Here is a 14,481-nt window from a genome sequence, read left to right as displayed (position 1 = left end):
TGGTTAATAATTAATAGGGTTTGGTGAAAATGAAGGGATCTTCATGTGCAGTGGTATATTTGAGTCCATCGTTGTGGCCATCGTGTCAATCCATTTTATGGACGGTTTCTCTCATCTGTGCTGGCCCTCCTCTGGGCTCTTCGCTGGAGAAGGACATTGCTTGCTGTAGAGGCTGAGATAACTTTCCAAGTCCAAGGAGCCTTCACTTCTCTGCTGTGAATTTTTCTTCCTACTGCTGAAAAGGGTCAGCTTTTCACTTAGGCTTGTTCCCCTTCCCCAGGAGTGGAAGTTGGAAAGGATCAGGAGTTTGCCATTGACACCAAGGGGGCCGGAGGCCAGGGGAAGCTGGACGTGACGATCCTAAGCCCCTCGAGGAAGGTTGTACCGTGCCTGGTGGCACCCGTGGCAGGGCGGGACAGCAGCACAGTCAAGTTCACCCCTCGGGAGGAGGGGCTTTACGCCGTCGATGTGACCTATGATGGACACCCCGTGCCTGGAAACCCCTACACCATGGAGGCCTCCCTGCCACCAGACCCCAGCAAGGTCAGGCCCAAGATCTGGGACAACCAAAAGCTTTTTGTTGTTGCAAACTTGTCCCCATTTTGTCAAATGTAACACCGTGGTCCCCTTCTGACTCTGCCTTTTGAAAATCGTTTTGTGGTAAAAGTCAGTTCTCAGTGGCTGACAGTAGTTCTTTCTCCTACAATTCAGCATGAAGAGTAAGAACGTGGTCCCCTGGGGATGTGGGTCAAACTCTGCTCGGCTTCCTGCTCACGTCCCTGAGTGCAGGTCTTGCATCTGTTAGCGTAATAATGGTGCTCGCTTCTAAGCAAGCCTGTGAGGTTATAGTGAGAGGGAAAATGTGAAGGCCTCAGCCCTGCGCCCAGCACAGAGTGAGCTCCACCTGAAGAAGCTGTTTTTATTATTCTCGTTATTACCATGCCTCCCTAGTAGCCTCCCCTGAAGGGTATTTCCAGTGGTCTGATTTGCATGAATCCTATAAAACTGGCTTACTTGTTAAAACAGTTTTTAAAAACAGTTTTTTGTTACACAGAATTTTCGAGTGAGATATAGCGCCGAAAGCAACAGTGAGGTCCATGACAGCAGTTCCGTGAGCACTCAGTCAGGAAGCCGTGTGTGGACTGGCTGTTAGACCTCCAACTCTAACTTTGTGCTGAGGAGACCAAGGGCTGGCAGGAGAAAGGAGAGTTGTGGAGGCGCCCGGCTTCAAAGGGCCAGGCCTCTCTCCTGTGGTTGCTCCCTGCTTCAAAGGGCCAGGCCTCTCTCCTGTGGTTGCTCCCTGCTTCAAAGGGCCAGGCCTCCCTCCTGTGGTTTTCAGCCAGGAAGTCAGTTGATGATTGAGTTCACGGCCAGGGTGCCCCTTAGTTATCTGCAGCGGTGACCTACTGCAGTATGGTTCTGCTTCGGTGTTGTGTGCATGCACGCATGTGTGTGTGACACAAGTGAGACCTCAGAAAAATGACCACTCACTCGCAATGAATTGCAGCTTACATATTGAAAGCAATGCTGACTGAGCAGCAATACCCATGCCAGGCAGAATTCAACTCTATTTTTTTCCACGTAGGTAAAGGCTCATGGTCCTGGTCTTGAAGGTGGCCTTGTGGGCAAGCCTGCCGAGTTCACCATCGACACCAAAGGAGCCGGCACTGGCGGCCTGGGCCTCACTGTGGAAGGTCCCTGCGAGGCCAAGATCGAATGCTCCGACAATGGAGATGGGACCTGCTCTGTATCCTACCTCCCTACCAAACCCGGGGAGTACTTTGTCAACATACTCTTTGAAGATGTCCACATTCCTGGTTCTCCATTCAAAGCCGACATCGAAATGCCATTCGACCCCTCTAAAGTGGTGGTGTCGGGACCGGGTCTTGAGCCTGGGAAAGTAGGTGAAGCTGGGCTGCTTAGCGTTGACTGTTCAGAAGCGGGGCCCGCAGCCCTGGGCCTGGAAGCCGTCTCAGATTCGGGAACAAAAGCGGAAGTCAGTATTCAGAACAACAAAGATGGCACCTATGCGGTGACCTACGTGCCCCTGACCGCCGGCATGTATACGCTGACCATGAAGTATGGCGGTGAGCTGGTGCCGCACTTCCCTGCCCGGGTCAAGGTGGAGCCTGCTGTGGACACCAGCAGAGTCAAAGTTTTTGGGCCAGGGATAGAAGGAAAAGGTGAGTTTCCTAAAAAAGACAGAGGCTGCGGGATTTAAGGGCCGCTAGAAACTCCCACAACAGGGACTGCCAATACAGGTGCCTACAGGGGCAGGCAGGGTATAAGAAAAGGCTCCCAAGGGACCCCTGTGTCAGGAGCTGTGAGGGTGTCAGAGCACAGGGGTGAGCACACTGCATTTCCAGCGGCCATGCCGCTGCCCGACACCCACTTTCTGTTTCTCCATGGAAATGGAGCCCTGCCTCGTCAGCAGGTTTCCCGTTTTCTGGAGAAGCCAGAAATCTTGGTTTGTATGTAGAAACTCAGTGTACTTAATTGTTAAAATGCAGTGCTGATTAGCCCTGCACTGCCACAGAGCAAGACTCTCTGCACCCTCTAACCTGCTTAGACTCCTACCTTGTCCCCAGACATGTGAGAGTGGCTATGTGGTCACTTGGCCAAGAATACCCCAGAAGGGGCTTTTAGAGGGGGTTAGTATTTCTGATTTTGGGAGTCAGACAAATCAGTTGTCTGCAGTCGCTGGAATTAGATTGAATATGCCCTAAGTGTGCCGAGAGCTGTGGTCCTCAAATGTGCTTCTGGGTCTGCGGGCTCAGTGACGTCCTTGTCTGTGATTGCTCTGCAGATGTGTTTCGCGAAGCCACCACTGACTTCATGGTTGACTCACGGCCCCTAACCCAGGTCGGGGGGCACCACATCAAGGCCCACATTGCCAACCCCTCAGGGGCCTCCACCGAGTGCTTCGTCACAGACAATGCTGATGGGACCTACCAGGTGGAGTACACACCCTTTGAGAAAGGTGAGTTGCCCTCTCCTTGGACATGACCCTTGTTCTGACCTACACTTGACCATTTTCTCCTGGTGGCTGATGCTGACCCCTGCCCACGCACTTGACCTCTCTCAACAGAGGCATGTGTGAGCTGGGCAATGCGTGAAGTTCCCTGCCCTGCAGAGCCACCTGCCTGCTCTGTGCCTGGCTTGTTGGCCAGGACGTGTAACAGTTGGGCTAGGGCATAGCCTCAGGCTGTCTGAGCAGGGTATAGCATGATGTGATGGCACACTGCTCTTTTATGTAATTTTTTTACATATTAATGTCTTTCCTGAACATTAGGAATTGTAAGACATTTGGATAAAACAGAACATAAAGAAAAACAAAAAATTTAAAGCACCCGTGTAGCCCCATTTCCTGTACCCATAATCCCTGTTAGTATTCTGAGGTGATGCTGTCGATGTTTTGTGGATGCGTGTCTCTTCTATCTCATGGGTTTCCGTCTATCTTTTGGTTAATGGCTGGGTGGAGTTTTCCCAAATCAGGATAGTACCTTTGAGATGGACTGACTTGAATATAGAGTGAGTGATATTTGCTTTGGGGGGACCTCTGTGGAAGGAGTGGGCTACATGACTACTGAGTGAACAGAGAGCATAAACAGAGTATATATATTTTTTTAATTAGAGAATACCAACATTACTGTTTTTTAATCTAGTCTTTCAAATAACAGCATAGCACAGATACTTGAATGCAAGATAAAACCCTGGGATAGAGTGTCATTTCCCACAAATAGGTGACTTGTGTACAAATGTGTGTTCTGTTTGTTGTTCTGAACAGGCCTCCATGTAGTGGAGGTGACATACGACGATGTGCCCATCCCAAACAGCCCTTTCAAGGTGGCCGTAACCGAAGGCTGCCAGCCATCTCGGGTTCAAGCCCAAGGACCTGGATTGAAAGAGGCCTTTACCCACAAACCCAATGTCTTCACTGTGGTTACCAGGTAGGCCAAGCCCTGTGGTCTGTATGCTGTCTCTCTTGCTTTAAAGATGTTTTATGGGTGTATTCTACATATGTGTCATGGTCCCAAAGCTTTTGGTAAGAGACAATGTTTTCATAAAGTGTAAAGCCTTTTGTTCTGTGAAGACTTAGGTTATAGAAAAAGACCAAGTATAGCTAAAAAGGTACCAAAAAAGCATTTGATAGTAGTCATAAAACTACTTCACAAACCAGGACTGGATGGAAGCTCCTTAACCTGATATTGCAGAAGTATATTGCCAATCTCCTATTTAAGTGAAACATTAGAAATGTTCCTGTTAAAATTGGTCACATGACACATAGCCGCATTGTACTTGAGGTCCTAGCCAATGCAATTAGTTAAGAAAAGCAAATGAAGGATGAGCACTGGAAAGGAGGGATCAAAGCTATCTTTGTTTATATTGTACTACCCACCCAGTAGCTCCATGGGAGAAAAGACTTGGCTCTCTGCTCCAATAAAGATTCTGTTGCCATCAAATTGATTCCAACCTATAGCGACCCTATAGGACAGAGAAGAACTGCCCCATGGGGTTTCCAAGGCTGTCAGTCTTTACAGAAGCCACATCTTTCTCCTGCGGAATGGCGGTCGGTTCCAACCACCAACCTTTCATTTAGCAGCCAAGCTCTTAATCACTGTGCAACCAGGGCTTCTCCCATAAAAATTACAGCCTAGGAAACCTTATGAGGCAGTTCTACTCTGTCATATAGGGTCACTATGAGTCGGAATCAACTCAATAGCACATAACATCGAGAGAGGTGTGAGGGATGGTGTCACAGCCGTTGAGTCAGCTCAATGGGATGGTTTATAGTTTTATCAGTAAGCAGACTGGCATGAATCATCACCACTTTGCTTTCTTTTCCACACTCGGCAGAGGAGCAGGAATTGGTGGGCTTGGCATAACTGTTGAGGGACCATCCGAGTCAAAGATAAACTGCAGGGACAACAAAGATGGCAGCTGCAGTGCTGAGTACATTCCCTTTGCTCCAGGAGATTATGACGTTAACATCACCTATGGAGGAGCCCACATCCCTGGTAAGCTATGCCTCCGAGAGGAACTCCGAGGATAATTGTTTTTGTGTGAAAGCTGGTTTGATCTTCCTATCACTCTGAGAAGGAAAGACAGTCTGATATTCACAGTAGCTGCAAAGAGAGACTTTGCTTTAGGGCTGCATTTTCAAGACTATTCCAACTCTCAGTAGGACTAGTAACATTTGAAACATAAAATAAGGCTAGTGCTTTTTTTGACGTGGCCGAAAGTGTTGGCTTAGGGTCTTGACCTGCAATTGTGTATGTGTTGAAGGACCTAGTTCTTGATTTCAGGGAAAGCTGGTTCTTTACAGTGTTGAAAGCTCTGCTTTAGTTTATGCTCAGTTCTCATTTGGCTGATGCACGTGTCTCATTTTCTTTTTTTTTTTCCACTGGCAGTCCTGGTAGAGACACACAAACTCAAATTCTTATTCTGTTTAACAATGGAGTGTATGCTTACTGTAAAATAGAGTTTATCAGCCTCACACTGTTGACATTTGGGGTTGGAGGATTCTTTGTTGTGGGGGGCTGTCCTGTGCCTTGTAGGGTGTTTAGCAGCACCCCTAGCCTCTACGCACTAAATTCAGGAGAAGCCTCCCCCAGTAGTGACAACTAAAAATGTCTCCAGGTATTGCCAAGTGTCCCCTGGGGGGAAAAATTGCCCCGATTGAGAACTATAAGGGATTCGAACAATGAAGAAATGTATGACTTCAGTAGTGAAAAGCCCTCCTGCTTTCAACCAAAAAAACCCCACTGCTTCAAGTCGATTCCCACTCATAGCGACCCTATAGGACAGAGTACAACTTCCCTGTAGGGTTACCAGGGCTGTAGCCTTTATGGTGCAAACTGCCACCTCTCTTACCCTCCAGAGGGAGAAAATCTCTAAAGATTCTGGTTCTAGTTCTGTTTATTGAATGAAGTGACTACCACCAGCATACTTCTGAAAGGGTAGGTGAGTGCGGAACGGTGTGAACGCTAGTCCAAGGACTCTAGGGCTGTTCTGAGTCATCTTGTACCTTATCTCAGGTGCAGCAAGAAAGAGGACAGAGCTTCACCCCAGGAGTGGGAAGAACTTTGGGTGGGTCAGTGTTGTTCTGCTCTGGAGGCTGTAAACTGGGGTGAGGCTGAGAGAGGAGGATGAAGGCTGAGGGGCCTACTGTTGCTTTCTGGATTGACTCCCACGAAGCTGCAGTGTCTGCTGACCACACGCTTGCCTCATTCTGCCCACTCTTTCCTCCTTACCAAGTGCAAATGTACATATACACTTGCACTCTCTGTTTTTTGCCACACTGATCAGAAAGCATTGACCTCCAACTCAAATCAGTTCTACTCAAATGTTCATTTAAGCCTTAATTCATTTAAAGTGACCTGTTACTCCTCAAACTTGAACAGTTCGTTTTTAAAATTCCTGTAATCACTGTTGTGTTGTTAGGTGCTGTTGGGTCGGTTTGGACTCATAGTGAGTCTGTGTACAGTAGAGCAAAACACTGCCTGGTCCTGCACCATCCTCACAATTGTTGCTATGTTTAAGACCATTGTGACAGCCACTGTGTCAATCCATCTCATTGAGGGTCTTCCTCTTTTTCACTGACCCTCTACTTTATGAAGTATGATGTCATTCTCCAGGGACTGGTCCCTCCTGATGACAAGTCCAAAGTACAGTACATGAGACAGAGTCTCACCTTTCTTGCTTCTAAGGAGCATTCTGGCTGTACTTCTTCCAAGACAGATTTGTTCATTCTTCTGGCAGTCCATGGCATGTTCAATATTCTTTGCCAACACCATAATTCAAAGGTGTCAATTCTTCTTCAGTCTTCCTTATCCATTGTCCAGCTTTTGCATGCATGTGAGGCAATTAAAAATATCATGGCTTGGGTCAGACGCACCTTAGTCCTCAAAGTGACATCTTTTGTTTTTAACGCTTTAAAGAAGGCTTTTGCAGCAGATTTGCCCGGTGCAATGTGGTGTTGATTTCTTGACTGCTGATTCCATGGATGTTGACTGTGGATCCAAGTAAAATGAAATCCTTGACAACTTCAATCTTTTCTCCATTTATCATGATATTGCTTATTGGTCCAGTTGTGAGGATTTTTGTTTTCTTTATGTTGAGGTCCAATCCATACTGCAGTGGATAAGCAGTTGGTAAGAGAGACAGAGCTCCTTCCCTAAGGGAGCGTATTGTCTGATATGTATGCCATTAAAGCTTGTGATAACTGCACTAAAGGTGCTGTGAGCGAACTCAGAGTGACAGGTGCCATTTGGAGCATTGCAGCCCTAAAGCACTTGGGCTGGGAGAGGATGGAGCATAGAGAGTGGTTGAAGGCTGTTCTGAGGAGAGACAGCCAGCCTAGTGGCTCGGACCAGGCAGGTGGTAATGGAGACAAGTATCTCCTGGTTGTGGAGGCAACAGAACTATTTAATTCTACTAGGAAAGTCTTTGGATGCCGTCAGCTTAGGAATTCCCCTTACAGAAGGGGTTGAAGACTTGGATCACTTTGGCTGACCCACGAGATTGGGGCAAATGGTCATCTTCAAACACAGAAACAGAAAGAGACCTGTTTGGGGTTTTCTCATCAGTTGTAGATGGCGCCTCTTTATGTTTCAGACTCTGTTGTCTCTCAGATAAGACTGCCAGCTCCTCCTGAATCCCAGAACTTTCCTAGGCTGTGTTACTTAATAAACGTTTGTTGGTTGTCTAAGTGTCAGACATCGTAGCTGAGGTAACTTGTGAGGTGTTCCTGTGAAGCATTCAGCAACCTGATAGCTTCTGATTTCTTTCATGGGGATTCTGGGTGATTACATTATTAGCCCAGCTTCTCCTGGCCTGGTATAAACTTGTAGTGGAGTTACTTTTTACAAAGTGCCTGTCTTACCAGGAGTGGCATACTGGTTTCCTCTGGTGGGCCAGCTGTGGCCTGTTGGTAGTGCGCCTAGACCACTTGGATGAACCGGGGCTCAGGACACATCAGGAAGAAGGGCTTCCTGTGATCGATTGATGATATCTGCTGGGGCATGGAATGGGGGAGTGGTAGTTAATGCTCTGAATTTGCCATCTCGGACCTAAATTTGTCTTGCTGTTGCTTGTTGGTTCTTGGCTGCCCTTGTGCCAAGTTCAGTCACCGTCCGATGGAGATTCTAACTTGGAGGTTGGCCTCAGAGGTAGTTCATTGTCGTCACCTGTTGACATTGGAATCCTCAACTGTCAGTCTGTAAAATAAAGCTCCCTTTTGTTTCACTAAACCCCCAAATGGGGGTGAGATGCTTCTCTTTGCCACTTTTAGCCATTGATTTCACTTAGCTGAAAAGCTGAATGCCATTGACCAGCTGTAACCCAGCCATTGTTAGAAAGTCAGGGTCTCCTTCCTTTGTGTGGTCTTTGTTATTTAGCACCCCTAATTCCAGGGTATAGACTTTATGCGATGCGGAGCATAGATACCTCAGCTTCTGTGGCAGTTGTTGTTAGCTGCCATTGAGTCAGCCCCCAACTCGTGGCAACCTCATGAACAAAGCACTGCCCCATCCTGTGCCGTCCCCGTGATTGGTTGTGGCTAGAACCATTGTGATTGACAGGATTTTCATTGACTGATTTTCAGAAATAGATTGCCAGGCCTTTATTCCTAGCCTGTCTTAGTCTGGAGAGGTCATTAACTTTGTTATACTTCATGAGAGGCATAAGGAGGCTGTAACTGCTGTGTGGCAAGAGGTACAGTTAGCTCCTTAATGATGAACTTGGCAGCCCAAGGAATGGTGCTGGGAACACCACGACTCTTTATTTCTGGCTCACCTCTGGGAAGGTCTTATTTAGTCCCTTCTTTGGAGGAAGTCCCGTGAGGGTCTCTGGCCCCACCCTTATTTCTCCGTTTAGTGCTTCTCCTGCAAATCCCCATCTCCCTACATTCTCCACATTCCATTGGTCTTAAAAACCAACACCCTCAAGGAGTCAGAGGCCCACAGTGTCCCCTGTGGAGTCAGCAGTGCGGAGGGGCAAGACAGGGCTTCCCCTGATGGTCAGGAACCAAGACAGTCAGGTGTGGTCAGAAGGTACCTGCTACGTCAGAGGGAGAGGATCCCACTTGTGGGAAAAGATGTTGACTGTGGTATGCAAGGCCTGCTTGCTCCTCTCCAGTCCCTTCTCCTCCTTTCCACCACCCGGCTTCCTTCTTCAGTTCCTTCAGCGCCTGTCTTCTCCCTCACCTCCAGGACTTTATACATACCAATCCCTCTATTTGAAATGTTTCTCCACTTACTTCCTCAGGGTGATACCTGTACAATCTCATGTCTCAGCTTAGTTGTTACTGGGATGCTTTCTCTGGTCTCCCAAGACCAGGCCAGTTGCCTTCTTAGTGCGCCAACAATGCCTGTGTATCCCCCAGTGTATGTTGTATACCATGTTGTGATGACTTGCTTGCCTCTTTCTTCTCTGAGATGGTGGGCACCTGGAGGGCTGGGGCTGTGCCCTTCATGTTACCCGCTCTGGGCTCAGCACCTGACGCAGTGTCTGGACATAGCAGGTGCTCTGTAGTTGTTGCTGGGAAAAGATGAGTGGACACACAGGTGCATACACGGCAGGTCAGGAAGTGCCAGTTGAGGCTCACACAGTCGAAGTATCAGGCTGGAGCAGTGGCGCAATTCTGGGCGTGAGTTAGGTGGGCCTCTGGCCTATTGGTGGGCTATACTCAGAATCCTATGACCTCTTTTCCAGGCAGCCCCTTCAGAGTTCCTGTGAAGGACGTCGTGGACCCCAGCAAGGTCAAGATTGCTGGTCCAGGGCTGGGCTCAGGCGTCCGAGCCAACGTCCTGCAGTCCTTTACGGTGGACAGCAGCAAGGCTGGCCTGGCCCCGCTGGAAGTGAGGGTGCTGGGTCCACGAGGTAAGTATTCGTCCCGCCTTCCTGCTGCCGTTTCACCTGCCCAAGTAGGGCAGTCATGATACAGGGCAGGCACTTTATTGGTTTTTTTTTCTTTTTTAAAATTGTACTTTAGGTGAAGGTTTACAGAGCAAATTAGTTTCTCATTAAAGAATTAATACACATATTATTTTGTGACATTGGCTGCCAACCCCGTGACATGTCAACACTCTCCCCTTCTCAACCTTGGTTCCCTATTACCAGCTTTCCTGTCCCTTCCTGCCTTCTTGTCCTTGACCCTGGGCTGGTGTGCCCATTTTATGGGCCTGTCCCCTCTTTGGCTGAAGGGTGAACCTCAGGAGTGATTTCAGTGCTGAGTTAAAAGGGTGTCCGGGGGCCATACTATAGGGGTTTCTTCAGTCTCTGTTAGACCAGTAAATCTGGTCTTTTTTTGTGAGTTAGAATTTTGTTCTACATTTTTCTCTGGCTCTGTCCAGGACCCTCTATTGTCATCTCCGTCAGATCAGTCAGTGGTGGTAGCCAGGCACCATCTAGTTGTACTGGACTCAGTCTGGTGGAGGCTGTGGTAGTTGTGGTCCATTAGTCCTTTGGGCTAATCTTTCCCTTGTGTCTTTGGTTTTCTTCATTCTCCTTTGCTCCAGACAGGGTAGGACCAGTGGAATATCTTAGATGGCCACTCACGGGCTTTTAATACCCCAGACACTGCTCACCAAAGTAGGATGTAGAACATTTTCTTTATAAACTACGTTATGCCATTGAGCTAGATGTCCCCCGAGACTATGGTCCGTAGGATCCAGGGCAGGCACTTCGGTCTTGAACTTAAATTTTGTAAAAGACTTTATTGTTTAACGTTTTAGGTAAACAGTAGAAGTTCCTGCATGGAAATAAGCAGGCCTGTTATTTCTCCAGGGGTCTGTTTTTCCCCGTTTAATGATGTTGCTGTTGTTATGTGCCATTGAGTCGATTGGGACAGATAGCAACATCATGTGACAGAATAGAACTGCCCCATAGGGTTTCCTAGGCTGTAGTCATTATGGGAGCAGATCACCAAGTCTTTTCTCCCACAGAGCCACTGGTGAGTTTGAACTGCTGACCTTTTGGTTAGCAGCCAAGTGCTTAACCAGGGCCCCTTTGTTTAATAATAGCCGTAAATTTCTTTTTTTTAATTTTTTTTTAAGTAGCTAGATGAAACAAGTAGTATTTGACCTCTCATATATGATATTACTGCAACTGCCTCATTAAGTATTGGGGTGACTGGGTTGGTCTGGATTTGAGTGGGTGGTAGGCTCAGAAGTAATAGCTATCTCTGAGATGCCTTGGTGCTCACACAGGACGTGCCCAGAATCTCTGGAAATGACAGGTACTCAGCCCAGCTCCCTGGAGAGAGTGTCTCTTGGGGTAATTTGGCCCGCCCCGTGGTCAGCTTGGAATTTGGGTTTGGTAAGGCTTGCAGGCCATTTTGGGACAAAGCCTTAAAGTGCATTGAAACTTGCCTTTTTTGGTAAGTGACCACATTTCCTCTTCCAGTATTTTACATGTGCTGTTCCCCTAGTTTCTTAAATGATCTGGATTTTTTCCCAGTGACGTGTTCTTGGCTTCTCAGTAGAAGTGGCAAATGGGGGCTTCCTTCTTTGAAGAGGGACCTTTCTCCTTAATAGGGTTCAGGAGAAGGTTATGCCCTTTGAAGCTCAGTGCAGAAGTGGTTTGAGGGAAATGAGGTCATGAGGTTGGAATCTGATTCCACGAAGTCATGGAGCTCCAAGACCTGTGTGTGTAAGAGAATAGAGACACTTTACCTAGGTCTCTGCCTCTATTAATGGAGGATTTTTTCAAGTAACAACCTTTTAATTTTAGCTTTCGAGATTCCCAGTCATGGCACAGCCCCTTGAAAGCCATTTCAGAGTTCTTTAAAAGTGACCCGAAGGGTGACTTTAAGAAGACAGGTTTGCATTTTGCTATTGGCTGATGCTGTAAATTATGTAATCTGAATGGCTCTTGCTGGCCTCTCCCCTAAAATTGGCTTGTACCTGCCTCACTCGTTTTGCTTAATGAGTATGTCACACTTTGATTAACCTACCTGCAGTTGACCCATCCTTGACTCTTCTAGTCAGAACTGGATCTGGATTCCACCAGCCCAGTGCATGCCTTGATTATGCTTTAACAGACACCCTAACAAACCCCCGCTGGTGTCACATTGGGGGCCCACCCCACCCCACCCCACGAGATTGGCACCCTCCCTTGCCCTGCCCCCGTACCCAGCATGCTGGCCCATAGTGACCTTTGCTCAAAGGTGGCCACGAGTCTTGTTTGGCCACCCCATTGGTTAATTTTTGCTATTTAGACCTCTGGACTCTTTGGCCCCTTCTTAGCTATAGAGTAAAATTGCCAAATCCCAAGCATGCCTAACCAGCTTGAAAAGAGGCAGCATATCTGCAGCCTGAATCTCCACCATACCCCTCCAGTAGCAAGTGCAGCCAGCCTCCTTAAGTACCCTCTAGGGCAGACTGAGTGTACTTCAGCCAACAGAAAGCTAAATGTGTCTTGGGGTCATTTTTGCAACCATGAAGTGGGGTTCTTGTCTCACTGTGATTCCTGGCCTGTGATCACAGCGTGCTTGCATATATGTTTCTCATCAGTGGAAACCAATAGGTCTCAGGGATGGATGTGATCTTTTTGCAAACTCTGCCCAGGGTGGAGTCAAGGGGAGGCCAGGTTGGTCCTCAGACCTCTTGTCTCTGTCCTTAGGCCTGGTGGAGCCAGTGAACATGGTGGACAATGGGGATGGCACGCACACAGTGACCTACACCCCATCCCAGGAAGGGCCTTACATGGTCTCTGTTAAATATGCTGATGAAGAGATCCCTCGCAGGTAAGCTCCTGACACTTGGGGAAGGGTATCCAAACCAGCCTCGAGCCCATCCCCTGCAGGATTGGCCAGCACTACTCTGGTGGCCTGACCATCTATCCGTCCAACCATCCATCCATCCGTCCGTCTGTCCGTCCATCCGTCCGTCAAATCCATCCAATCCATCCATCCAATCAATCAGCAAGTATCACTGAGAACCTGCCTGCTTCCCATGGGAGTTACAATACAGAACCTTGGTGTATGGGGCTCCCGCCCTCTTGGCTCTCCCCCTGCCCTTGTTCCTTTTACCTTTAATTGAAAGGCAAGCTGAAATTAAGGACTTGGAATCTTTAAAGAAACAAGGAGTGTATTAATTTACCAGAAGCTTCTTTTTGATGACCCTGCAAGTAGCTTTCTGATTAGGGCAAAGATTTTATTTCTTTACTTGAGGGTTTGGTTCACAGTAGCGTTCCCAGAAGTTGTCGGGTAAAAGGCTTGTTCCTCATTCTTATTTAATATGAAAAATGTTATGTAAGCTTTTCACCTCTTGGAACAACCTCTGAATGTTTTTGATCATACTGTTTAAGATAAAAACGTTTTTGCCCATACCCCTGTTATACTAGCATTATAGAAATATACATATAGCTCTAGCCTAAACCCAGTGCCGTCGAGTCTAGCTACATAAAAATACATAATTTATAAATTACATTTGTGTATTACTTTGCTGATAGATCACGTACATTATAAAGCATACTGAAAGGAAAAAATAAGAGCGGATGAGGTAAAATAGTAAAACTCAAGTTCCAGTATTCTCTTTGTATTTTGATGACTGTGCATTGTCTTAGCACAACAAAGGTGGGTTAAGTATGTTTAATCCCATGTTTTCCAAACTAATTTGGGAGCCCTTCTTCCCCAAACTGTATGCCATGGCACCCACTCAGGGCAAAGCTGATCTGTTGTATGATGGTTACTGCCTTGTGGTTATAAATTTACTCTGTGTTTAAGGCACTTTAGCTGAGCTCACTGTCTGGACTGCTGTGGAAATCCCCGTTCAGTCCCAGTCTCTGTGTGTAAGAGAGGTCAGACGTAGTGGAGTTGATGTGTATCCTGACCGGTGTTTGTGTGTGTGTGTCCAGTCCATTTAAGGTCAAGGTCCTTCCCACATATGATGCCAGCAAAGTGACCGCCAGTGGCCCTGGCCTCAGTTCCTACGGAGTGCCTGCCAGTCTGCCCGTGGAGTTTGCAATCGATACCAGAGATGCTGGGGAAGGCCTTCTTGCTGTTCAGATAACGGTAACTCTGAGTTATTTTCTGGAGATGACCTCATTGATAGGACCTAATTTCTCATCCAGGAATAAGAACAAGGGCTTTCATCATCGATTTCTGACCTGATGGAAGTGTATTAGAGTTTCCCTATCAAAGAGTCAGTAACTGGAGGAGAATGAGCATGTTCATCTGAGAAAGGTGTATAGCTCTAAGCACCAATTTTTGGTGAATCTTATGTATTTTGCTTTTTATTATGTCTTTCTATGATTTTATTTTAAAAATGTGCTGAATTGCTCATTGGATCAGTTAGGACTAAATTCTGCACATATCATAATAAGTCACAAAATAAGAATGGCTTAAACACATGGGATTATTTTCTGTTATAAAAGAAGCCTTTTATAAGAGTGATACTTGCCCACGTAGGTAAGCCACCTAGGTGGCTCCATGGCTCATCAAGGAAGCAGAGCTACCTCTCTACTTAAGTTTCCTCA

General features: G+C 47.1%; 1 protein-coding gene across 3 annotated transcripts in view; it reads left to right on the top strand.

The window, feature by feature from the left end:
* The window catches only part of FLNB (filamin B), a 162,228-nt gene that overhangs the window by 105,943 nt on the left and 41,804 nt on the right, over window positions 1–14,481 (top strand). For all 3 annotated transcript variants that reach the window (XM_003410043.4, XM_003410042.4, XM_003410040.4), the window contains exons 20-27: window positions 281–543; window positions 1,586–2,183; window positions 2,807–2,980; window positions 3,788–3,950; window positions 4,858–5,018; window positions 9,715–9,882; window positions 12,625–12,748; window positions 13,861–14,017. In XM_003410043.4, the coding sequence (XP_003410091.2) occupies window positions 281–543; window positions 1,586–2,183; window positions 2,807–2,980; window positions 3,788–3,950; window positions 4,858–5,018; window positions 9,715–9,882; window positions 12,625–12,748; window positions 13,861–14,017 (1,808 nt within the window). The remainder of the gene's footprint in view (window positions 1–280; window positions 544–1,585; window positions 2,184–2,806; window positions 2,981–3,787; window positions 3,951–4,857; window positions 5,019–9,714; window positions 9,883–12,624; window positions 12,749–13,860; window positions 14,018–14,481) is intronic.

Source organism: Loxodonta africana, chromosome 22, assembly GCF_030014295.1.
Source record: "Loxodonta africana isolate mLoxAfr1 chromosome 22, mLoxAfr1.hap2, whole genome shotgun sequence".
Classification (NCBI taxonomy): domain Eukaryota; kingdom Metazoa; phylum Chordata; class Mammalia; order Proboscidea; family Elephantidae; genus Loxodonta; species Loxodonta africana.
The sequence above is the reverse complement of the archived record's forward strand: the minus strand, read 5'-3'. Positions and strand labels throughout refer to the sequence as shown.